Source organism: Mus caroli, unplaced genomic scaffold (genome assembly GCF_978045245.1).
Source record: "Mus caroli unplaced genomic scaffold, Mus_caroli_1 scaffold_13, whole genome shotgun sequence".
In the NCBI taxonomy this organism is placed as follows: Eukaryota; Metazoa; Chordata; class Mammalia; order Rodentia; family Muridae; genus Mus; species Mus caroli.
The window spans coordinates 72,274,502-72,300,148 of NW_028227268.1; the positions used below are offsets into that span (position 1 = coordinate 72,274,502).

Sequence of the window (25,647 nt, forward strand, 5' to 3'; positions counted from 1 at the left end):
ACACACACACACACAAGTTCACACAAGCATACAGAGCACCTCAAAATTGAATGGAGGAGCAGCCACAATGGTGTCACCCCAAGTCTCAGCACCCTAAGTTCTGCGAAGGGCTGGGGAGTGTCAATGACGAAGAAGACTCTTCCATCTACAGTTGATGAGGACACAGAGGAGAAGCCTTAGGATTCTGGCCAGGCGGGGCCCGGCTAGCGCACTAACATGCCCTTAGGTCTTACTATGTGGGGGCACTGGAGTAGCATGCTCACAAAGCGCCAGCAACTATGCCTCTGCCCACCACCCTCCTGTCACCCCTCCCTTCCTCCCTCCCATTTTCCTCCCGTTCATATCTGCCTCACTGTAGTGTCTATTCCTGGTTGTCAACTTGACTATATCTGGAATGAACTACAATCCAGAATTGGAAGGCTCACCAGTGTCTCTAATCTGGAGGCTAAAAGATAGAAGTTTCTGACCTGGACCTTGGTATGGAGATCTTGAGGCATAGTGGCTAAGGACTCCAGAAGATGAAGACAGGGAGATCTCCGAGTTCAAGGTCATCTGGGATTAAAGGTGTGGTGGCACACACCTTTAATCTAGGCTACACCTTCTGCTGGAGGCCATATAAGGACATTGGAAGAAGGGAGTTGCCTCTCGCGCTCTTTGGCCTACTTGCCATGTGGAACTGAGCAACTGCTAGATCCTTGGACTTCCATTCACAGCTACTACTGAACCATTGTTGGGAATTGGACTGCAGACTGTAAGTCATCAATAAATTCCTTTACTATATAGAGTCTATCCATAAGTCCTGTGACTCTAGAGGACCCTGACTAATACACTCACCAAACACCATTCTACCCCAAACAAAAGTCATCTGAGCTTCTAAAGAAAAAGGTGAAGTGGGGCTCCCACCTCCCACCCTGTACGTCAGATTGCAGACCAGATTGCCAGGTTCTAGAACATCTAAAGGTTGGAGGTGGGCAGGAGCAAGGTCAGACCATAGGCAAAACCCATTCTCGGAACCTGAGGCCCCACATCCTGGCACTTTACCACCATGGTGGCAGTACTGGGACTCTAGGAGAGAGAGAGTCCTGGTTCTTGGACCACATGCTGGGTCATCCCAGCAGAGTGGATGACTCCATCATTCTTCCTCACTGGGTCTTTTAGCCCAGGCTATCAGAGAAGAATAGTGCGACTCTTCTACCACAGCCATGGGTAGGGGCAGCAAGTAAGGCCAGGGTGAAGTGGAGAAGAGAGAAGTGGCCCTTGCTGCCTTTGACCCAATGGCTCCTGTTCAGAACTGCCCTCGAATTCCCCCCATTACAGAATCTCATCAATTTCCTGGAAAGAACTAGATAGATGCACAGCCCCTGCTCAGCAGAGATCAAAACACCGCACACTTTTCGAGCACCAGGTTTTGAAACTGCACCAGATAATTAGTTAGTAGTTAAAACGGAAACCTGTGGTTGGAGCCAGGCGGAGCTAGACCTGAAACTCCCAGGTGACCTCAGCCCCACAACTTAAATAAAGGATTCTGAGTACAGGAAACAGAGGTATCTGGAAGTGCAACCTATGACAAGGCTAGGCTTGTAGGGAAGATATATGTCACACTGGCAGCCATGGCCAAAGCCCACAAAGCCCACCAACAGCTCTAGGTGGGCTTTCTTTTCTGATTGGTTAGAGCCCTATATTACTGGTTACCACACTTATCCTATCCTCTGCCTTGGGGTTGGTTTGACTCGTGACCTCCACTTCGTTGTACTCAACCTGGCAATTGATCTATAAATAAAACACTATGTCACCTGTCACCTAAGAGTCCCCAGTGGTCTCATCCCTTTGTCTGGGGACTGGTCATCATCAAGGAAATGAAGGTTCTCAACCATTGCTTAGTAAGTTGGAACAAAATTTTTCTCTCTGGGAGTCATCCCCCTTGACCTCCCATCACTGATAAGAAACTAGGGAACATGAATATTCCTGTCCACTCTCCACTTAAGATCACCGCAAGATTTAGGTCATTCCTTTTGTTTTGTTTTGTTTCTCAAGACAGGGTTTCTCTGTGTAGCCCTGGCTGTCCTGGAACTCACTTTGTAGACCAGGCCGACCTCGAACTAAGAAATCTGCCTGCCTCGATTGAGGTCATTCCTAACCTGGAAAATACATGTTAGGCTGATTGTCACATGCCCCACCCACCCCAATATATTCTTTTGTACCATTTTCCATGCATTCCAAACCTTCTTGGAAGCAGGGTTTTTGGCTTCATTTTCTACAAACACAGGATTTGCTAACCTGGGGAACATATCTATAAGCAAGGGGAAAGGCTGTTGATGCGAATCTTTCTATTTTATTAGAACTTTCCCGGCTTCTCTTTCCTCTGCACTGCATTAATGAGCTCCTGGATTCTTTGGTTCCTTGTCTTTACATACAGGCTTGGCCGTCGAGGGATCAGGTTGGGAGACTGGACCTCTTCATCCACACCATGGATTTTGTAGGGGACATCCACAGCATTGGTTTCTGGGTGATCTTCAGTGGCATTGGTGCTAGAGACATTGAGGGGAGCCTCCAAAGGAGGCCCCGAAGAAGGCTGCACCTGTGTAGATACAGTGGGCCCCGGGAGTGTGGGCATGAACACATCGATGTCATTGTGCTTCCCGGGGGGAGGCTCCACACCTCCGTCCTCTGTGTTGCTGAGGTTTCGGGGCGGGTTGCAGGACTTGCAGCAAAGCTTGTTGTAGCTGGGGATGGAGCAGTATCGAGACAAGACTTCCATCCTACAGAACATTGACTTGTCGCCTTGGCACTGGTCCTCTGAAAGACAAGAGTGGGAGACATAACCAAGGGACAAGGTGAGGGGGAAATGTACCCACCGCAGAGTGCAGGTGCAGATTGCTGGAGGAGGCGTGTGACAGAGTCCAGAGGTAGCACAGAGGCAGTGAGCTGGTGTGGAGAGTCAGGATAATTGCGGTGTCTGCGTCTCTGAGCAGGACAGCAGCCACAGACCCCCACCTGGACTGCTCCCCTCCTGCGAGCAATCCCCAGCTGAACCCACTTTTCCAGGCTGTCTCAAAAGTTGAAACAGAAACGGAATCTTTCTACTCTTAATAGAGCCTCCAAGTTCAGCCTCACGGATGGGTCTTCGCTGGGATCTTCACACAACACCTCAGTGGAACCTCAGTGTAGTTTTGTGGCAGGACTTGACTCTATGGTCATCTACAAGAAGTAACTATAACAAAAGTCAACCTAAAAGAACCAGCTCCTAAAATCGAACACAGCCCTTCAACTGTAGCCTCACTGTGTGCCACCTCTTCTGACCTGACCTTCCAATGTGTTTCTGTCACAGACTAAAGATTCAGACTTGTGCGGGCCTTTGGACATTTGCCCAAACTTATCTGCTGCATCCTGTCCTGGCAGTGCTGACCCAGCCTGAGGCCTGGCCACACTGAACTTCTGGCAACTTCCAGACAAACTCGATACCTCCGCATGAGGCTAATCCTTCTCAGGACATCCTCATTCCTCCCCAATCAAGAAATTGATCATCCATGCGCCAGTTTACATGGAGAGCGCTGACTCTCTCTTTAGAATTCCCCTGCCTCTCTTTTCCTTGGTCAATCCCCAGATCTATGTGTGACTCAGTTATTCAGCCAATTGCCACCCCCTCCCCCATTCATTGGTCTTTTTCCCAAATGTCACTCTCTATTCTCTTTCCCCCTGTAACTCATTCTAAAACCTAAACTGAGATGATTTATGGAACATACTCAATATAAAATAACAAGTCACGGTCACAGGGATGCTCCACATCCCTCAGACAAGCACAGGCTGACCTCTCCTAGGAGAGAAAACTCCCCAGTCTGTGGCTTCATGGATCCCTGCCTTCTTCACTTGCCTAGCTGACAAGTTCACATTCAGTTGTTAGAAAAGGTGACCAGAGTCTGGCTTTTTCATCACCATGAGAGTCCCCAAACAGAGCCTCAGGCGATATCTGAACGAGTCCCAAAGGTGAGTCAAAGGATACATTCAAAAATATAAAACAGAAACATGAAAATAATGAGCACGTCCAGATTTGGAAAACTCTGGGTTTTAGATCAACAAAGCCACAGTCCAGAAAAAATAGAGAGAGGTATACCACCAGAGGCAGGGCTGAGCTTTGAGCAGTCCAAATAAGCAGGAAATGTGTCCAGCTGCAGGTGCCACGGACAGACGGGAAGACGTCCCGAAAACAAAGCAGCCCATGAGGAGAATCCCAGGGTGTCTTAATACTGAGAAGAGAAATGTGCTCACCACATACTGGGAAGCACAAAGGCTTCAGGCTTCAGGTCAGCCAGAACACAACAGTTAGGATGACTGGTAGCTTCTTCAGAGAAAGTGTTTCCTGGATGCCCAGTACATGAAGAATGTGAAGAGCATTTCATTTGATGTTGAAGTTGGGGGCCCAGGGTACCACTCACTCCCTTCCCATCACTATCTGCACTTACTGGCAGCTACTGAGGCTGAACGTGTAAAAGCATTGACCATAGTCCTAGGGACATAAGGAGGGCTCTAAATAAGATGTTCCTGTGTGACAGGAACATCTCCCACAAAATAAGCTTTGACAAAGAAAGAAGCCAGCCCCAGGAGGCCGCTACTCCTGTCACACAGTGGTGCTCTGTCCTGTTCCTGTATCTTTTCCTTTAAACAACAAAATGTCACTAAGCAACTGTGTCCTCATTTGGCTGACTGTCTCTCTCATCAGTCTGGAGTAGCTTAGGTCTGAAATTTTCCCCCAAAGGCTCATGTGTTAAAAAGGCTTGATGCTGTTAAAAGATGGTAGAACCATTTGTAGGCAGAGACTGGTGAAAGGAAGCTAGGTTATGGATGATGTGGCCTTGAAAAAGATACTGGACTACAACTCCTTTCTGTCTTTCCTTTTGCTTCCCAGCTGGTAGGGGGACAGATGTCCTTTGTCATGTGTTCCCACATTACTATCACAGACCCAAGTGACCATGGACTGAAAACCATGAAATAAATCATAAGCCAATATAACTTCTTTTATCTCGGGTATCTTATCACAGCTCTGGAAGCTAACAGCAGCCATGCTGAATCAAGGATTGCCTATAGCAATCAGGGAACTATATATGGCCATGGGCTAGATTCATCCTTTCACCTGGTTTTATAAATAAAGCCTTAATGAAACACAGCTACATTTATTATCATTGACCACTTTTCCACCATAACAACTATGGCATAGCTGTGGCAGAGAAGATAGGTTCCAGTGCCTAACATGTTTGTTGTGTGACTCTCTTCAGAAAATGTTGCTCGACTCTGGGTCAAGATCATCCCTGGATTAGCGGTTGGCACAAAAACAGTGATCAGTTAATGGAGAAAGCTCTGAGCATCTCGACCCCCTTCTGCAGGATGCTGCCCTTCCACCAGCGTGCCAGGTAGACTTCTCTGAATCCTCAGACTAAACTGCAGAGCTTTAGTTTTGAAAAATTAAAACCACCCAATGAGCAAATAAAAAAACCCACTGGTTAAGAACTTGGTATATTAATATCAACGTAGAAAACCACATCAGTCAGCCCTGTGTTTTATTCCTGGGATGTAACCATCTGCAAGATCAAGGGGTGGTTATAATCCTTATTGAAAGTACACCAGTGGCTGTGTCTTTTTAAACAATACCAGTAACCAGGAAGCTCTCCAGGATCAAAGAGCTGAACTGTGTGTCCTGAGGCTCTGGCTAGCGAGAGGTTACAGAGATACGTTTGATTTTATGATATTTGATCTTCCATTCCATTCCCAGTAGGAAATAATAGCAAGGACTCTCAGATTTTTGTTTTTAAATAGGATCTCATATGTAGACCAGGTTGGTCTTGAACTCACAGAGATCTGCCTTCCTCTGCCTCCTAAGTGCTGGGATTAAAGATGTGAGCCACCAAGGCTGACCAAAATTATTGGCTTCTAAGAAATGATGGTAAACCACTGAGAATGAGCACATTGTTCCTAAAGTCCCCTTAAAAGCTAAGCACGGCCAGTCCTAGCCAGCACTTGGATAGGAGACATTAAGTCATCTGCGTGCCTCTTCTCTTATCTTGGTGGTATCTGAACTCCACCTGGATTATCAGTTGCTTCCTGCTAGCTTTCTTTTCTTTCTTTCAAATATATATATATATATGAGTACACCATTTCTCTCTTCAGACACACCAGAAGAGGGCATCAGATCTCATTACAGATGGTTGTGAGCCACCATGTGGTTGCTGGAATTTGAACTCAGGACCTTTGGAAGAACAGTCGGGTGCTCTTACCTGCTGAGCCATCTCACCAGCAGCGCCCCCCCCCCCTAGTATTCTCGAATGCCTTTCTAACACGTATCATTTGTTTTAGGAGAAAATTGATACTAGGCTCATTCACGGAAGACAAGCACCATAGATAACCTCAAACATGAATACCGAGGAAAAGTGAAGTCAATTTAAAAATCAAATTCGAATCCCCCAATCCCCAGGAGGAGAGTTCTGCACAGAACTCTAAGTTAGAGAGACAGTAAAAGCGTGACAGATGCTGGGAAAAGCCCAAGGCAAGAATTTCTCCCTGGTGTCATCAGGGATAAAGGAGAAGCAGTGGGTATTGCTGGGAGCAAATGCATCGTGGTAAAGGAGTTGTGGTTTCACGAGCCCATTTATCATTCTAGAGCCCATGAAACTGATTTACAAAGTGAGCGGCATTTTCCCCTTAGATGGGCCTTGGATGTGCCCCGTGCAGGTGGCATCCTGGGCCATCAGGAGCCCTAACGCAGGGTTCCTGTAGAAGACAGCTAATCTTGACTCATCTCTGGGGAGATGGGCAGAGGGATAGAGCGCTGTTGATACCACTCTCCTAAAGACTCTAGTTTCTCTTCAGCTATGATTCCTTTGATTGACAGAGCTGTGGGCAGTGGATCCAGCCATGACTCCTGGAACATCTTTGGAGTCTGGGGCCTGGGTTGCCAATCCCATTTCCTAGATGTTGGGCCATCTCCTATTGTTCTTTCTTGTGACCTCCTGGACTTTCTTACTGCTCCCTAGCACAGACAATCATGAAGCAGGCGCCCCACCTATAGGACTGCAGGTGAAGAGGTCTCTGCTGAGTTTTGATCCACTGCCTAGTTATCGTCAGTATGTGATAGGACACAAGCCCTGTGGCTACTGAGGACAGACCCTGAGAGGCACAGGCAGGCAGAGCTGTGCACATCTATGCACACACACACACACACACACACACACACACATACAACTACTGCTCTGCTTCTCTAAGCTGACTTCCCATGACCACACCTACCCCCATCTCTTGGCTGATGGGCACCTACTCTTTCTGAACAGGCATCTCAAGGCAAGGCAATCACATGACAGTGGTTCAGCAGACATAACCTAGACCCCACACTTCTGCTCTGATCCCAAAAAAGGGAGAAGCCATCATCCCGGGCAGCACCTAGGAGCAGAAAACTGAGACATCTCTGCAAGGTGCTCACTTAGTACTGACAATGCAACCCTAAGCCCTTGGAGTGCGGCAGCCCTATTTTGAACATGTCTTTGGGATATGTGTTAGTGGAAGATGGGCCCTAAACATCTATGTTGGGCAGAGTGGTGGGGTGGGGTGGAAGACAGCAAAGTCACTGGAACCAGAAACCAGGTGGTGGATGCTACAGGATGCTGCTACCTATAGCACCTGAGCACTGCCTGCCAGGAAGGTGATGGGAACAAGCCACCAGCCGAGCAAACCCAAGCTCCCAGTTGAACTGAACTTTTTTTATTGAGTTTATTTGTGAGATGCATGACAAGAGGTCTTTCCATCATTAGTAAGAATAAAAGGTCATTTTCACAGTCACTTTGGCACACGCTAATGTCTCATGGAGAGAAAGAAAGAAAGGAAGAAAAAAAACAACAGAAAAGCAACGACGACAACGGAACCTACGTAATTACGTCATTAAATACATACAAAACACTAATAAAATATCCCTGATAAACCAAAGTGCGTACAGACAGGAGGCAAATGCCCAGGACCGTGTCGCGCCATCTGCGACCACACAGATCACTCACATTGCCTCGTCAAAGTTGGAAGTTAACAGTCGTGAGAGGATTAATTTGCAGTTACACACCAATTATTTACATAACAGTAATTAGTGCCAAGGGGAGTAGGAGGAGGCTTGGCTGCATGGTCCAGCAGGAACTTGAATTATTAACAGATGAAGGTGGCTGGGGCCAGGAGGGGCTGGTGGGACTGTCAGTTGGGAGTGCTACATTGGTCACGGCTAAGGACCCAGGTGTATCACCCTCTGGGTGTAAGGCCGCGCTGTGGGAACCCCTTGTGGGAGTCTCCACAAAACAGTCAGCGCCAACTGGCCAGGTGGGCATCAGAGGGGGACCCCTTTTGTCAGAGATAGACGGAGTGCCTGCTAAGTCCCTTCACACACAGATGGCTCAGGTAGGAAGCAAGGCCATCTGGATTTAGAAACCTTACTCTTGGCAAAAGTTGGGCAAAATGGGTGGGGTCCCCCTAGATCTTCAGTGCCTGCCCCCTACTTGGATCACATCCCCCATCTAAGGCTGGAGTTAGCAGCCAATTCTGTTAGCTTTCAACTTTAAGGCATCTTCTACATAGTGTTTCTAAGCAAAAAAGCAATAAAAATTGAGGTATTCTGTAGTTGTTCACACTGGTAGGTGAGGCACATCCATATCTGTCAGTCAGTCAATCATCAATCAATCAATCACACTTTCAATCCTCTGAACGGGTCATATGCACAGGACAATAAAAAGGCCATTGGAGCAAATGGACAGAGAATGGAAGTGGTGGAGTCCATGATGTCCCATCTCAGGGACACGCCTCCCTGCCTCCTCCTCCGTATGATTGGACCCCCGAGAGGACAGGGGCTACGGGGACCAAGGGCCATGTAGGTTGGGTGCAAAGGCCGGACGGAAGCAGGCCATGGTTTCACAAGTCGGAAAGGACACACTCAGCAAAGGGCAACAGCAGCAGAGACAGCAGCAGCAGCCGGGAAGCCCCTGACACCGCAGGAAACTTGGGGTCTGTCACCCCGGCACGGGAGACCGGGAGAAAAAAACTGCACACCGCACACTGTAGAGACCCCAGTGGTCTCAACTCAATGGTGGGTGGCATCTGAAAGGGGATGGGGCTGGCTTCTCTTTGGAGTGACCCGCAGCTTCAGCCTGGAGGAATGTGGCCCAATGAGGTGGTCGCCATAGCGAGGTGGTTACACTCGCACAGTGGCCTCAGGCCCCTCCGGCACCACGACAGATCTTTGCCCCTTTACAAGCCATCACAAAACCAGGTCCTGGCCTCCCTACAAGAGGCCAGTGTCCCCAGACCAGGCCTCCTTGAGGCTGGCCCTCACTTGTGGCCAAGTGGTACAAGCTCAGAAGGAGCATGCCGAGCACACAGGCCCGGAGAAAACAGATTCACCCGAGAGAGCGCTCAGCAGGAGTCAGGGAAGCTTTCCATAGAGAAAGAGGAGGGGAGCCCAAGGCAAGCTCCACAAGGCGCAGGGCATGCACTGGAGGGCAGAGGCAGAGTTATAAACGGGTCGGTTACTTGACGAGATCTTCTGGATAGGCGAGTCAGGATCAGGCCGGGACAGCCACTGAACCACGTAGCTCTTCTTGGAGGGATCTGAGCCGTTTCCTGGAAGGAAAAGAGGAGGTCGCATGCAGCTGCCAGGACCCCACGAAGGACCCTCACTGCACACACGTCAAACAAGCATGAATGCACGCACGCACTCACGCACGTACGTACGCACGCAAGCACATCTAGAGCAAAGCGGCTTGCTCCTAGGCATCCTGAGGCCTGGAGCAATAGGGGGCATGGTTCCTTCCGGGATAAACTGATCTAGTCTCCTGCCTCTCTGCCAGTCATCCTGGGACCCAGCTGTATTCAATGTCTCGCCAACTGCCCACAGCCCTCAGGCTGGGCCACTTCCCAATCCATGTCCCGTTCTGTCATCCTCTGTACCCCATCTTACTTCCAGAGCTCCTTGTCACTCAAGCACTGTACTGAAGAAACATGGTGAGGATGGCAAATCCTGACACCACCACCACCAAGAATGTCACCTGACCTCTTGTCCTCTATCCTCTGTAGAAGAGAATAGTGAGGGGATAACATCTAGCCTTGAATTGCTGTGTGGACCAAAATGTTGAAACACATGTAACACTGGACCAGGAATCTACACAGTGCTCTGATTGTTGTTCTCAATACAAAACACCCTCTAATCTCATGGGCACACACTTTCTATACCGGGATCTCTATTGTATGAGTCACAACATGTTGGCTAGCACTGTCCTGCTGTGCTGTGGTTCACTGTGGATCACTGGAGCTGAAGGCTGTAACATCATGCATGCTATGAAGGCAAGAATGGGCAGAGACTCCTCTGTGCACACCAGGGCATGTCCAAGGATACCCATATGTCACCCCCACCACCCCAATCCCATTTCCTTCTAGGGAAAGTCTCAGCCCTGGCTGGAAGTGCTCAAGTTCAAGTACACCCATAGCAAACCCAGCCATTTTGGAAGAAGAACAGAATTTGATTTCACCAGGCTTCCATCTCCCCTTTCCTAGACTGTTTCATGCTGGGGTTATACAGGGGTGGCACAGGGCTTACGGAGACAGGGTGCAAGCCTGCAGATCCTTGCCGTCTCGGGTCGCTCCTCCCGGCAGACACCAAAATTATCATCTGCAGTGCGACAGAGCACTGGCCGTTCCTGGGTGCCGTTGCCACAGGTTACCGAACACTGTAGGTACAGAACCATCAGTCAGGGTCACCTCCCATGCTGGACCTCAGACAGCTCGTGCTCCTCAGGCATGTGACTGGTGACCCATTGGACATGGTGTGGGGCAGAGTGTGGGTTTTGTCCCATGGAGGCTGCCTAGAATGCACACGTCCATCTCTCAGGGCTACTGTGACACCGGAACTTCTGGGTCCTCCCTTCTTGCCACGGTTTGGATGTGATTTGAGTATGTCATCCCAAACCTATGTGTTGAAAGCTCTGCCCCAGTGGGGTGGTAATGAAGAGGAGATCAAAACCTAGTGGGAGGCTTCTCCTGCCGGTTTAGACCTTGGCTGCCTGTCCTCTATGGACTCATTCTCCACGTGTAGCATCATGCTGCCATATACCATAAGGTCCTCACTCATAAGGGTAAAGTTGATGTCACTAACACTGTGGCCTTCAACATCCAAACCCATGAACTAAAGAAGCTGCTTTATACAGTAGCCAGAAACCCTCTACACTGCTAGAAAGCCCTAGGAAGAGTCCTCAAAAGAGTAAAACCAGATATGACCCATTGATCCTGGGAATACACCCAAAGGATGCAAAGTCAACATACCACAGAGGCATCTGCACATCTGTGTTTGTTCTGTGCTGGCACAGGAAATGCACCCAGCCTACCTGACCATCAACAGATGCATAGAGAGAGAAAAAGATGGTACATATATGCATGTTTGTGTATGTGTGGGTTCATATATGATGTGCAGGTGATGCACATGCATGAATTTGTATGTGCATGTGGAGATCTGGGGCCAACATTCAGAGTCTTTCAGGCCACCCTCCAGTGATTTGGGGGTTTGTCATTAGAAGTCAGACTTTGCTGACACGGCTAATCTAGTTAGCCAGCTTGCTCCTGGCATTCCTTTGCTGAGTCAGCTCTGGACCTCTGGGCGGGCTGCTATGCCCACCAGGCATTTACATGGATAGTGGGGAATCCAAACTCCAGTCTTCGTGCACAGCAAGTGTTTTAAACACTGGAACCATCTTCCTAGATCCTACACAATGGGATATTCAGTCATAGAGACACATGGAGAAAAAGAAAACATGACATTTGCTAGAAAATAGACTTAGAGATCATATGAAGTCAAATAAGCTGGGCTCAGAAAGACATTCTGATGTAAGATATAAGACAGTCTTCCCATATGTGGAACTGTGTGTGTGGGTGTGTATGTGTGGTAGGATGTGTGTGTGGCATGTGTTTGGTGTGTGTATGTGCTATATGTATGGGGGTGTGGTGTATGTGGATGTGTGTGGTATGTGTATAGGGTGTGTGTATGTGTGTGTGTGTGTGTGTGTGTAGCGTGTGTATGGTGTATGTGTAGTATATGTGGTGCATGTGTGTGGTATGTATGTGTGTGTAAGGTCCTGACACTCTTGAGGAATACTATTTGGGGAAAGGAAAAAGGGAGGGGGAGGGCAATGGGGACGTGATGTGACTTAGAAGGAAATGCGATGGCACATGTATTGGAGGATATCAGAATGAAACCCTCTACTTTGTGTGCCAACTTCACAGTAGAGAGGATAATTAGACAATGGAGGAAGGCAATGCCGTTTCCAGGAGAGGATATTAAGCATATCCGCCTACAACTCTCCCTGCAAAAGCACCTCATTATAGCAATGGAAAATGGTTGCTGCAGCTCTCCAGCTGAAGGATGCTGAAGGCCCAGGAGAACCTGTAGTGGGCTGGGGCTCCTGCAACATCTCCCATCCACTCCTGGGAGCTTTGGCAGTCCCTCCTCTAACCTCTCTAGACACAAGGCTCCGGTACCCTCTACCCCTACCTCTACCATGGCTTCATGCCCCTGGTGAGCAACCAGAAGTGCACTCTTATCTGACTCCTGGCACTGGGTCTCATTCGGCCTCACTCTCTGTGTGTGTGTGTGTTCAACTCAGCAGACCTGCTATTCTCAAGTGCTTCACATTCCTAAGCAACAGCCTGTTTTGAGAAATGGCTCTTGTGCAGTTTCTGGGGACCTAACCCCTGGAAGGTTCTAGGTGATAAGGAAGTTCCTGCATGCATGGGGCCTTGGGATAGGCTGCACTAGTTTGCTAGATAGTTTAAACCAGCAGTGCAATTTATGCATGACAAATATCTGCTTTCCTTCTGTCTAGGATCTGAGGTCCATCCTCATGTACCTCGGTCCCTGATGGAAACCCTGGACCTCCATGCTGTGGCTCCCACTGGTGCCCTGAAACCTGAGCTTTGGTCTGGAGGACAGGGCCTGTATCAAAACTGGAATGATCCATCTACCTCAGTCTTATGCGAGCTCAGTTTGGGATCAAGGGCATAGAGCCAAGAGAACAGCTTACCTGGGACCAGGACCCAGCCCGCCACCGCCCAGGGCAGAGCTCACGGTTGCAGGCCCGGCGGCTCTCGGGACGGTGATCGTTGCAGTGTTTGGTGTGCACGGAGCGGGTGGTGTTGTTGTGCAGAGGTTGTATACAGCGGACAGAGCGCACCTGCATGCCAGTTCGCCCACAGCTCTGAGTACAAGGCTCCCATTCACCGGTGACCCACCTGCCAGGGCAGAGTGGCAGGTGGTCAGGGAACCAGTCTGGCTGTGGCTCAGGTGGGCAGTGAGAACAGAGGGGTGAGCCCCTGCCTGTAGCTGAATCTCCTTGCTTCACAAAAGCATCTGCCATGTGTGCAGGCTTGCATAAAGGGGAAATGGAGGCTCGGATACTCTCCTGCCTGTCAGAGTCGGAGAGGCTCTGCTGGGGCTGGTGGCCTGAAGGGTTTGCCTCCTGTCTATCCCCCACAGGGCCCTGGGCATGACCATAGTCTCATCTTCTGATGGTGTCAATGAACCCTCCCTAAGCAAAACTCAAGAGCAGTATAGACTACCTGAGCTTCTGTCCTTGCATGTCCCTTACCCCACCATCTTCCCTAACCTGGGCCAAGATATGCATCCTGCCAAGGTCTGAGGGTCTGAGGATCAATCCTGCTGCTTAGAAACATCTATTAAGCATTGGAAGCCAGCCCGGGCCGCCTAAGCCTGTTTCCCCACCCACGTGTTGTTAATATTTCCTGTCTTTTCTGATATGTACCCGGAGCTTCGGTTCAGTTGGCAGAAGTGGACCTATACCTTTAACCTACTGTATGGTGGGTAAAGAGCTCAACACCCTACAATGTGCCCAGCCCAGGGCTTCCAGGACGTCCAGTTTCCTCCCTCCCTCTGGGGCGTGCCCCTGGGCTGTGGCCCCGCCCAGCACTCACACAGGCTGGGAGCACTCCTGAGGGTTGCAGGCTCGTCGGATGGCCTTGGGCTTGGCAAGGGCACTGCAGAAGGCTCGGTGCACCATCTTGCTGTCCAACCTCCGGCGGCAGCCATACTTAGTGAACTGGGACCCTGAAGACAGAGAGCTTGAAGGAGCTCAATGGGATGGTGGGACCACCAAGGGGACTTGTGGGATGGTGGGACCCCCCAAGTGGGCTTGGAGAAGTAAGGCATCTACCAGCCGAGTATTACCCCAAACTTATAATCCTCCTGCTTCAGCCCTCCAAGCTAAGATTACAGGCTTGTGTCACCATGCCTAATTCCTCCTTGCCCTTAAAATGATGTGAAGGGTGAGAAGGGAGCCTTGGAAGGATATAGCAAGGACCCCGCCCTGCACCCAGCAGAGAGGGCAAGAATGCAGACTCCCTTGATGGCTTCTGAGTCACAGGGAAGGCTCTGCTCCCCTCTATGACTTAACCATTATTTTCTATCTTGGGGTCTGGCATCAATGAGGCAGGGGCACCTAGAGTGCATGACTCCTTTTTACCACTGTCTCCTGCATCCTTTCTCAGTGCGGGTGCTACTGGGAAATATCTAGGGTATCTAGAAGATAGAGGTTAAGAGGGGGTGGGATTTTTAAACCACCTACAATGTAAGTTACCCTGTCCCAGGATAGAGAATAATGGAACCTGAATTTCCATAGTACCTAGTGTATATACAAGAGAATCTAAGCACAGCCAAGCGGCCTTCCCTAGTTGGGGCATCTGAAAGCATCCTGGGACATAGAAGAAAGGCACTGGCCTCTGGAGGGGTTGAGGGACAGTGAGGAGAAGCTTGTGCAGAACCCCCCAGGGAAGCACTGCGTGTTCAGGGAAATCACTCGCTGTGGATTAGGCAAGGATGGGAAAGGCCTGGTCTCCATCCTGCAATGCCAGCTTGGGGTGGAGCCTTCAAGAGGTAGAGCCCCTTAGGTCATGGGGAGACTGGGAATCCAGCCCTTTCCTCCCTCTCTTTGCTTCCCAGCCACCTGCTAGGCTAGGCAGGGAAGACCAGCAGCTTCCTCTGCTGTCTGTCTGCCCCTGCCATGATCTGGGCCAGAACCTCTAAAATCATGAGTGGAAATAGAGTTTTTCTTTCTGTAAGCTGATCATCTCAAGGCTCATCACAAGCACATATACTTTACTCAAGACTGGTACAGCCTGGACACTATCTGGAGGCTTGCCTGGACCTCAGAGGCCACAGGAAGAATTTTGGCTTTTGTCTCACAAAAGGAGCTACTGGAGGAATTACAATACAGGAGGGGGGCAGGGTCTTGTTCATATCTTCATTTTATTTTTCTGTGTATGTGTGCGTATATACATGTGTACACTCTGTGGAGTGCCTGAGGCTGATGTCGGCAATTATCCTTGATTTCTCTTCCATTTGAGTTATTGATACAGGGCCTCACAATCAAATCTAGAGCTTGCCAATGTGGTTAGTATAGATACTCAGATTGCCCTGGGGATCCCCTGCTCTCTTGCCCTGCAAGGCTAGACTTACAGGAGGGCTTCCACGTCCACCCTGCTTTTACATATGTTCCGGGGATCTGAACTCTGGTGCTCACACTTGCCAGGCAAGTGCAGTAGACACTGAGCCATCTCTCCAGTGCACATTCATTCCTTTAAAAGGTCGTTCTTGGACCCCGAGTGGATCTACAAGGGTCAGCGGGAACATGGGTCTGGACCAGATGGAGGTGGGGTGTGGAGATGGAGCATCAACAAGGCAAAACTGTTGGGGTTCGTCTAGTGCTGTGTATACAAATGCTAAAATCTGAACCCCAAGATCTGGCTGCCCTCAGAGTGGATTCTGAATACATAGACCTTTGTTATGTAAACCTTGCTCTCCAGTTCCTCCCCCAAACCAAGTTCTCATGGGTCATGTATTTGTATGTAAAGCTATTGGTTAAATAAAAGTGTCTACAGCCAATTACTGAGGAGAATGGAGGTAGGCAGGACTTGAGTTACTGGGCTGGGGAGAGAGAGAGAAAGAGAGAGAGAGAGAGAGAAGGAGAACAGGAGGAAGTCCCCAGTAGATGTGATGGATCAGGAGCACATGGTCGAGTGAATTGCCCCCTGAGGACAGATTGGTGGAGCAGAAATAACCTGGCCCACCTCATAAGCAAGTACTTGGGGCGCTCAGCTGTGGAATTAACAGTCTAGTGTATAGAAAAATAGATTAGAGGTAATTCCCCAGTAATTGTGCAGGAGCTGATTAAATAAATCAATAGAACTCAGTCTTGATTATTGGAGTACTGGCCAGGTCTAATAACTAAAAGAGCTATTAAATAGCGTTTCCAACACATACCAGAGAGCTAAGACTGCCATGGCTGAGAAGGAGGTTCCCAGGCTCCTTGTTGAATTCTCTGAGGCCACTAGAGACCGCTTTCCCTCTACCTATTCCAGGCCCCAAATCTAGATTGGTCAGGTTTGTGTTTTTTTTTCTGAATAGACTTAGGGAAAGGGGACCCCCCCCCAACCCTCTGAGATGTCCCCAGTGTGGCTGGAGTCTTGTTAGTATTGCTTGCCCAAACAGCTCACACCTTCCATCAGGCTAGCCTCCCTCCCCATGTACTGCTGCTGTCCACACTGGTGTGACTGATGCCCCACAGGCCATTCTGGCCATATTTTGCCTGGTGTCTCAAGCAAGCACCCGACATTCCCAACTATGCCCAGACCTTTCCCAGCATAGGCTAAGCCCTTGGTCATGCCAGTAGAGGCTGCTTATGTGCTGCTCCAATGGGCATTTCTCATCCTTGGCAAAGGACAAGCTCACTGCCCCAGAGCTGTAGTCAGGAGGGTACTGTTGGCCCAGGAAGCTTCCCTCAGAAGCCCATCCAACCAGCCCCAACCTCCCCTAGGCTCACACTGAGTCTCAAGCCAGGGCTGTTCCACCTCCAATCGATCCTGGGAACCCCAGCAGTGAGGACCCCTCCTCACCTCCACCGCAGGGCTTGGAGCAGGGAGACCACTTCTTCAGGGCCCACTCGTGGCGCACAGAGTCATCTTCCAGGACATTGTTGTCGTCAACATTGAGGGAGTCCTCGTGAATCATGTATTTGTATGTCAGTGAGATCCGGGTGTCTCCTTCAGGAATAACCTGGGGCCACCCCAACATGGTCATGAGTATGTCTGCTCAGCTTCTTATCCTCCCTCTATAGCCAATTTAGAGGCATCAGGTAGACTGACAGCCAGGGGAGATAGACAGCCCCAGACTTACGATGGTTATCTTGAATGGCTTTTCAGCTTTACAGTGGTGCTTGAAATTTGGAATTTGGACCTTTTCCCTGGCTAGTGGGATGTGGAGCAACCCTCCTGTGATGCTAACAGCAGCGATGGATCCTGGTAGTAGTTTAGGTGTAGCCAAATGAACTTTTGTGTGACATGAGTGGGTTTATGAGAATCTAACCTCTAAGGAGAATCTATAGAGAGCTAGGATCGCATAGGCTGCTGGTCACAACAGAAAAGCATTAAGTTACATCTTATTGATTTATTTTTTCATGCATGTACTCATTCAGCGCCCACAGAGGTCAGAGAGGGTGTTGAACCCCTTGCGGAGGAGCTATAGGCATTTGTATGCTTCTTGCTGTGGGTGCTGGGGTCCAAATTCTAGTCCTCTGATAGAGAACTTAAGTGCTCTCGCCTTCTGATCCACACCTACGGACCTCCCTCTCTCTCATTTTTGAGACTAAATTGTCCCAGCTGGCCTGGAGCTAGCTCCATAGACCAGGTTGACCTGGAGTTTGCTATGTAGATGAGGCTGGCTTGGAGCTTGCTTTAATCTTGCTTTGCCTCCTGAGTCCTGGGACTACAGGTGCATGACACCATGTATCTGTTTGCTTGTTTGTTTTAATAAATAAACTATACCACTTAAGCAATTAATTAAAATACAACTTTAAAAGGGACTTGAAAATCCAGGTCTCCCCACTCCACCAGGAGTTCCCATAATCAGGAGCAGCCTATGGTCCTACACCCAGGGGATCTGAGATCCAGTTTTGCTTGGACACAAAGTTCAGTGTAACCTGTAACTGGTTTTTGAGCTCTCAGGTGTGAGAATTTCAGCACATCTGCAGAGATTAACGCATCTGATGGCATAACTGTGAATGTCATTCAAATAGACAAAATGGAAATGTCTAGAGAGCATACTTTGCCCAGGGTCACTAAGAGGGGTGTAGAAAGCAGGGCCCTGACGTGTGGGTCCATGCCCACTCATGGCTGACATGGAGAAGGAGACCATGGCAGGGAAAGAGGCTGCTCAGAGCATAGATTTAAGCGTACAGGCAGAGCTTGAGCGTCCCAGGTCTCCCACGCACGGGCTAGGGCTGTGTGCACCCGCAGGGGGGCCTGTGCACCCGCAAACTGGGGCCGTGGGCAGCACTCACCAGCACGGTGATGGTTCCGTGGAGTGGGCCTATGGTCTGCAGCGTCTCCCTCTCCTCCTCGTTCCTGTACTCCCACTCCACACCCATGGCAATGAAGGATCTAGAATTGGGGTCCAAGTGGTTCTCTTCATTTAAGATGAACTTGCCTGTCTCCAGGTTCTTGACAGCTGAGAATGGTAAAGGGGAGCACACAGTCACTGCAGCACACAGCTACTGGTCCTACTGGTTGGCAGGGAGGCCATAGGGGTTTCCTAGCTGTGCTCCCCTCCCTCCATGCACCGGAGGGGGGGTGTCTGTCCTTGTTACCAGTAACCCGACTTGTTTTGGGATTCATATCCTGCCCTTGATTGCTCTATGAAGACCAGGTTAACTACTGCCTAGCCCAGTGCCCCTCAGAGAGGGTGGACTTCCATCCTTCTGCAAGCTGGAGCAACATGACCTCAATGGGACCCAGGGCCATCAGTAGCTGCTGCCAGAGGAGCTCTCTGATCTCAGGTTCTGATCTCGCCGTGGAAGATACATGTAGGAAGAGCCATGAAGTGTGATGAGTGGAGAGACAGGTGGCCTGGGACTGAGGCACATCTGTCAATCAAGGCTGTCCATCTCAGGACCTGGCCACACAGCCCAAGCCTCGGAGCTTGGGTACTCTGCCCATCCCAGAGGACAGGTCTCACAGGTGTTGGGACAGACATTAGGCTGTGACTCACACAGATGGTGGCTGGTGGTGTCGGCCTCCTGGATGAGCAGGTGTCTGGCTCCCGCGGGGATCTCAAACATCTTGATGTAATCTTTGTGGGTGGGAAAGCCAGATGAGAAGACAGGAAGCCATTCCAATGCACATGCCCTGGGAGAGGTCTGCTCTCCAAGACAGCTTCACTACAGCAAAGCTTCTGCTTTCGGGTAGGAGAGGGGTCAACTGGAAAGCTGGCTACTCCCTACCCTGCATTCCTGCTCGCCTCCAAGTCCCAAGTGGCTCTCTGCTGCCTCTTTCACTGAATGTTCAGGTTCCAGCCATGCTGGAAGTTAGTCTAAGATACCTCATCTAGCAAGCAGGCCCCAGGGAAGCCTTCATCTGCAAACCATGTTAGAACCCCGTATGTGGGGCTGCCAAGACCAGAGCTGAGCACCTGACCTGCAAGGCCATTTCTGGCCCGTGCCTTCTAGCCAGGGACTATAGGTTTGCTCTGTAGCCTTACACCAGAAAACAGAAGAGGCCTGTCTGCATGTTGGACACAGGCTGACTGAGACCACAGGGGTGTGGTCAGTTGCTGCAGGCCAACCCAGAGGGTGCAGGGTCCTATGGAAACTCAGCCTCAGTACTGGGCTGCTGTGTTTTTGATGTGGCTTGAGGGTGTCCCCTATGCGCTAGATTCAGGGAAGTCCTGATGACAGCCCTCTGTGGGCAGGAGAGGGAGGGATCAAACAACAGGCATCTGGGTAACCTGAAGGGCGGAGAGATTTGCCCTCTGTCAGCCCCTCACCTCAGATGAAGGCTTTTAAAGTCCACCTGTAATCCAGTTTTCTCTCCGTCACACCCACGGGAACTCAGACTCAGGATCCCCCAACCCGTTCTCTTTCCCCTTGACCCTCATAGCCCCGAGTCCCAAATAGTCATGGGCCTATAGAGGGTCCCAAGGGTGGGGACACTTGGGTCCCAGACCCACAGGTGCTACCAGCATTCCACCCTAGGTAGAAGGTGGGCTTCTCACCTTGTTTCCTGGGTGACCTCGTGAATGTGCCCTTCACCACTTTACAGTGGGTATTGTCGCCTCCACACACGCCACACTTGTCTTCCTGCTTGCGGGACCCGATCACCCCATCACATCCCACTTTCTGCAGGGAAAGAGAGGGCAGGGGACATTTGAGAGATCACCCTTGTTCATGCATGAGACCCCAAGACCTATAGTACCAGTTCCCTACCACAGCCAGGATCTGTGCATCCCTTCTTAGCAGCTCCTGATACAGGGGAAGAAGGGCTTTAGAGAGAGGCCGACCCCATATGACCGTCATGGGCCATGTGCTCTCTCTCTCTCTCTCTGCTTCAGTTCATGCAGAGCACAGAGCCTGTCTCATCATAGTATTTCTGTCCTCAGCCCTTCCATGCTGCCTATCTCCAAGAGCACCCACATAGCCCACCCTGGAGGCAGCCCTGAGGGGTTCCACTCAAAGCTTAGGCTGTTTTGTCTCAATGTAGCAACTCTTAGGTGGTGGGATCTTTAAGAGGTAGAGCCTAGTGAAAGGGCATTGTTTTTACATTGTTTTTACATCCTGCTCACTCCCTGCAACAGCCCAAAGATGCTGAGGCTTGCCTTGTAAGCATGGAAGGCTTAGTCTGACCCTAGATCCCACATTCTAGAGGACTCATCACCCGTGAGTCTGTGCACCGGAACCAGAATGTCTGTGGTGGAGGATGGTGCTACTTGTTAATAGATGTAGGAAAGCCCAACACCTTTCTCTAGGCAGTGGAGTCTGAACAGAACAGGAGAGGATCCCAGAAGGTGGCAACCCTGAGCCTTGGTCTGCTGCCTCATGGCACTCACCCTGCAGTCCCCACGCACACACAGGCTGAAGGCGTCCTTGTAGGAGCAGCGTGTTCCATCGTGCACCATGCGCTTCATAGACACCACCTCCCCTGTCTCCTTGGACTCACAGTAGAGGTGGCATCTCTCCTTGGCTGGAAGAAACATGATAGGGTGTTAGTCTAGAGCTGTCTAGAAAGATCCCCAGAGAGAAAACTCCCAGTGTTCTTAGAACTCACCAGGCCCATCCCTAATCCCTGCGAATCTGTGCTCTGGGAGGACACAGAGAAAGAGACAGGGGATGGCAACTTTCTTCCTACCCTTTTGGCTTCTGAGACTTTGACTCTGGTGCTATTGGCTTTAGGAAGAGATTTTTCCCAATTGGTCCAGCCAGGATGTGAACCTGGCCCACGTCTTCTGTCCCCACAGCCCTACTTGGAGGAACCCCTCAACTCTGTAGAGGGTCTCTACCTAAAAAGCCTTTCTCAAAACCTTTCCTCACTGTTGGTGGAAGTGTGAGGGAGTGCAGCCACTGTGGAAATCAGTGTAGACACTCCTCCACAAACTAAAGCTATGATTCTCACATGTTGTGCTGTACCACTCCTGGGAACACACCCCAAGGACTCTAAGTGAGTACACCACAGAGATGCCTGCACGTTCAAACTGTTCACAAGACCCAAAGTGTGGAATCTTAGGTATGTGTCTACTGACAGAGGGGTGGATTTTAAAATGTGATATGTATACACATGGAGTTTTATTCAGACATAGAGGAGATAATTACATTGTCTTCAGGAAGATGAGGGGAATTTGAGATTCATCATATTAAACAAATTAAGCCTGACTCAGAAAATCAAGTCTCACATTTTCGCTCATATTCAGAATCTCTCTCCCTCCCTTCTCTCAAAGATATCTGCTTATTGTGGTAAGAATATAATGAAGGGGCAACATAATCAAAAGATGACAGACATGTATTAAACTGTCACAGTGAATCCCATTATTTTGCACAGTGAGTGACGCTGTAAGAGTCAATCCAATGTAGCCAGACCCTCTTGGATTTGGGCTCAAGTCACTTTCTTTGTTCAGGATTAATTATCAGAAGCAATTGATGCACTGGGTCACCAGGCTTCATGTCCCCCAGCCCTGTCAGCTCTGTTGTCCCTCAGCCTTGAATCAGCACAAGCCGGTGACTCCAATTGGCACCCAGACTCACTCCCAGCTCCCATTCTCTGTCCAGTGCTTGGGGGGAGTGAGATAGAAATTGTATGCTTAAAACATACAAATGGAAGAGAGAGGAACACAAATGGAATAGAACCAGTCTCTTGTATTCATGTCCTCCATCTAAGGGCTCAACCCATAATAGACTGGAGATGTTTGAAAAAAGAATTGCCTCTGCACTGACCTTGTATGGACCCTTGCTCGTTATTCTCTAACTAATACAGATGAACAATGGTGCTGGTTTGAATGAGAATGGCTCATGTGTTTGAATGCTTGGTTCTCACCAGGTGGAACTGTTTGGGAAGCATTAGGAGCTATGGCCTTGCTGGAGAAGGCATGTCATTGGGGATGGGCTTTGAGGTTTCAAAAAACTCATGAGACCCCCATTGTTCTCGTTTCTTTCTCTCCCCTCTCCCCCTCTCTCCAGCCCTCATGGTTATGGATCAAGAACTCTCAGGGGTTCTTTTGTTTCACCATCATGGACTCTGAAATCATAAGTCAAGCCAAACTCTATTATGAATTACCTTATCACAGCAGTAGAAAACTAACTAAACAACAACCATTTGCATAGCATCTCTGGCGAGTTAGGTAGTATAAGTCATCTGAATGTATCTGGAGAAACGTGTATAAGTTATACACAAACATTTTCTACAGGAACTTGAACATCCATGGAGCTGGGTATCTTAGTGAGGGGACACTAAGGCTACAATGTCTTCAATTTCATAAGACACAAAATAAGTGCCATTTAAAGCGTCAACTGTTTGGTTCAGTTTCTGCCACTTGCAATGGACAGTCCTCATGTGAGAGCGGTTGCTGTGACAGTCAGTTTTAACTACCAGCTGGACACAGTCTAGAGTTTCCTGGGGGAGGATCCCAGCACAGGATGGTCTAGACCAGGTCATCCTGTGGGCATGTGTGTAGGTGTGGGCATGTGTGTAGGTGTGGGCATGTGTGTAGGTGTGGGCATGTGTGTAGGTGTGGGCATGTGTGTAGGTGTGGGCATGTGTGTAGGTGTGGGCATGTGTGTAGGGGACTGTCCTCATTGCCTTCACTGAGAAGGGAAGAACCAGGCTGAGAGCAGGTAGTGTCAGTCCCTGGGTTTGGGTTCTGGATTGTGTCAAAGAGAGAAAGAGTTGAACGCATGCACACATTCATGCATTCTTTTTCTCTCTGCTCGTGACTCTGAATGTATCAAGTGCTGTGGCCTCGATGTAATCCCTGCTATAATAGATTGTAGCCTGGAACTGTTAGCTAGAACCAACCCTTTCTCCCTTAGGTTGTTTTTGTTGGGGTACTTTATCACAGCAACAGAAAAGAAACCAGCTCAGTTACCTATCAGAAGTCACCTGATTGCCTCACGGGCTCAACTTCTGCCCCTACCCCACACCTGAGGTGCCATGCAACTCCAGTCTTGTTCCCTGCATGGGTATTGTAGGACTTTGTGCCCTCTGAACCTCCATCCCAGCATCCGTTCCACGTCTGGTGTTCTGGTTCCCTTGGAACTGAAGCCCTGTCCCCAGCCCAGAGCCCTTGCTCAGGAGTGGGACCCTGGAGCCACACTAGCCAGCACTGTGCCCTGCTGCTGGTCCAAGCATCACCACAGATTTGCCTCCTGCAGGATCAGAGGTGTACAACAGTGCATGCCCCTGCCTGCCCTGCCCAGCGTCCTGAGCTGACTCCCATCCGTTTGCCTGCCCTGCCCAGCGTCCTGAGCTGACTCCCATCCGTTTCCCAGAAGCTCACCATCCCGGTGCTCGTGAGGCAGCCAGTGGTGCTGGACGTCACCGTGCTCAAAGTACAGGTCCCACTGCTGACACTGCTCCTCCCGGAAGTCAGCCAGGGAATTGGGACAGTCCTGGGGGTTGCAGAGCTGGAAGTCATAGGCCAGGCCCGAGCAGGTGCGGCCCCCATTGGCAGGACTGCAGGAAAAAGCAAAGGTTCCCCTTCTTGGGGCCTCTGGAAAAATACCTGCCCCTGGGTGGCATTTTTAGGGAAATCCTTGAGTCTCAGATACGGAGTGGGAACTTCTATTGAGTAAAGAGACACAGCCCTACTAGGACACAGGTAGCTCTCAGCCAGGTAGGCCTTGGGACATCAAGACTAGAAGGAGCTGACAGTAGCCACCAACCCCTCCTCCCCATTTGTGCTCTTTTGAGAAGGTCTCATTAGCCAGGCATAGTGGTGCATGACTTTAATTCCAGCATTTAGGAGGCAGAGGCAGGCAGATCTCTATGAGTTCGAGGCCAGCCTGGTCTACAAAGTGAGCTCCAGGACAGTCAGGGCTACACAGAGAAACCCTGACAAAGAGACAGAGAGAGAGAGAGGGAGAGGGAGAGGGAGAGGGAGAGGGAGAGGGAGAGGGAGAGGGAGAGGGAGAGGGAGAGGGAGAGGGAGAGGGAGAGGGAGAGGGAGAGGGAGAGGGAGAGGGAGAGGGAGAGGGAGAGGGAGAGGGAGAGGGAGAGGGAGAGGGAGAGGGAGAGGGAGAGGGAGAGGGAGAGGGAGAGGGAGAGGGAGAGGGAGAGGGAGAGGGAGAGGGAGAGGGAGAGGGAGAGAGAGCGCATCCCTGGGCATGCCACCTTCACCCTAGCCTCAAAGCTCAAGACTGTTAATGAGCACAGAGCTATGACTACATGTTAGGAGTCTCTCTGCTCCATTGGATCACAAATCCCAGGATGACAAGGTCTGGTTGAGTATCCCTAGGACAAGGCCCTGGGCACACAGAACTGAACCATCATGCTGCAGAAAGTACCTAGAGTAATCCTGGAGTTGTGGAATTGTACACGCATACATCTCTTAACAAACATCTGATATAGGGCTGGGTCTCTCCACCTTAGAGAGCATGAGTCACGTTTCTGTGACTTCCTCACTGTGCAGAGAACAGTTCCAACCCACCAAGGCCTTTTGAGGCTCTAGTTCTCTGTGGTGCTCCTCTCTTCCCAAAGCAAGAGAAAAATCCTTCAGGGCTGCTCAAGGGATCACTATGCTCCACCTTCCCATCAGGCTCTCTGCAGGATAGCCTGGGACCCCAAGCAGAAGGATGGTCTGGGGGAGAAAGGCTTTCATGTACAGATGGGGTGGTCAGACACAGGTAGTTTGTCCTCATCCTCGATAACGTCTTGACCCTTCTCCCTGGCTGTGACTGCTGATCTCTTTGGCTCCCTGGTGGACAGTGTCTAGTTTGACAGAAACAGGGCAACTGTCTCGGGGAACAAAGAATAGGAGCTGCCTCAGTGGCCTGAGATCAGACAGACTGGATATGTCCAGGGACTTTTGAGACAGCCTGCTCCTGGCCCACTTAGGGGCTGGCAGTCAGATTACGGTTTTATGTGACGTTCTAGATTGTATTTGCAGGTAAAGCAAAATCTTTAAAACATCATATAGTCCAACCCAAGATAGACAAGTGACCCCATATGTGTGTGAGTAGCCACAGGGCCTGGGGAGAGAGGAAAGGAGGGGATGGGGAGCTTGGGTGCTGAAGCACCAGTGGCAGTCCCTAACCCTGTCTCTCA

General features: G+C 50.1%; 1 protein-coding gene across 1 annotated transcript in view; it reads right to left on the minus strand.

Moving 5' to 3' along the window:
• Positions 1-325: 325 nt before the first annotated feature.
• Adamts2 (ADAM metallopeptidase with thrombospondin type 1 motif 2) overlaps positions 326-25,647 on the minus strand; it is a 203,093-nt gene continuing 177,771 nt past the window's right edge. Inside the window, exons 12-22 of the mRNA XM_021176447.3 lie at positions 23,882-24,057; positions 20,945-21,078; positions 20,114-20,237; positions 19,112-19,192; positions 18,405-18,571; positions 16,963-17,122; positions 13,987-14,119; positions 13,080-13,287; positions 10,607-10,736; positions 9,544-9,633; positions 326-2,796 (exon numbers count right to left, since the gene is read on the minus strand). Of these exons, the coding sequence (XP_021032106.1) occupies positions 2,336-2,796; positions 9,544-9,633; positions 10,607-10,736; positions 13,080-13,287; positions 13,987-14,119; positions 16,963-17,122; positions 18,405-18,571; positions 19,112-19,192; positions 20,114-20,237; positions 20,945-21,078; positions 23,882-24,057 (1,864 nt within the window). The 3' untranslated portion in view covers positions 326-2,335. The remainder of the gene's footprint in view (positions 2,797-9,543; positions 9,634-10,606; positions 10,737-13,079; positions 13,288-13,986; positions 14,120-16,962; positions 17,123-18,404; positions 18,572-19,111; positions 19,193-20,113; positions 20,238-20,944; positions 21,079-23,881; positions 24,058-25,647) is intronic.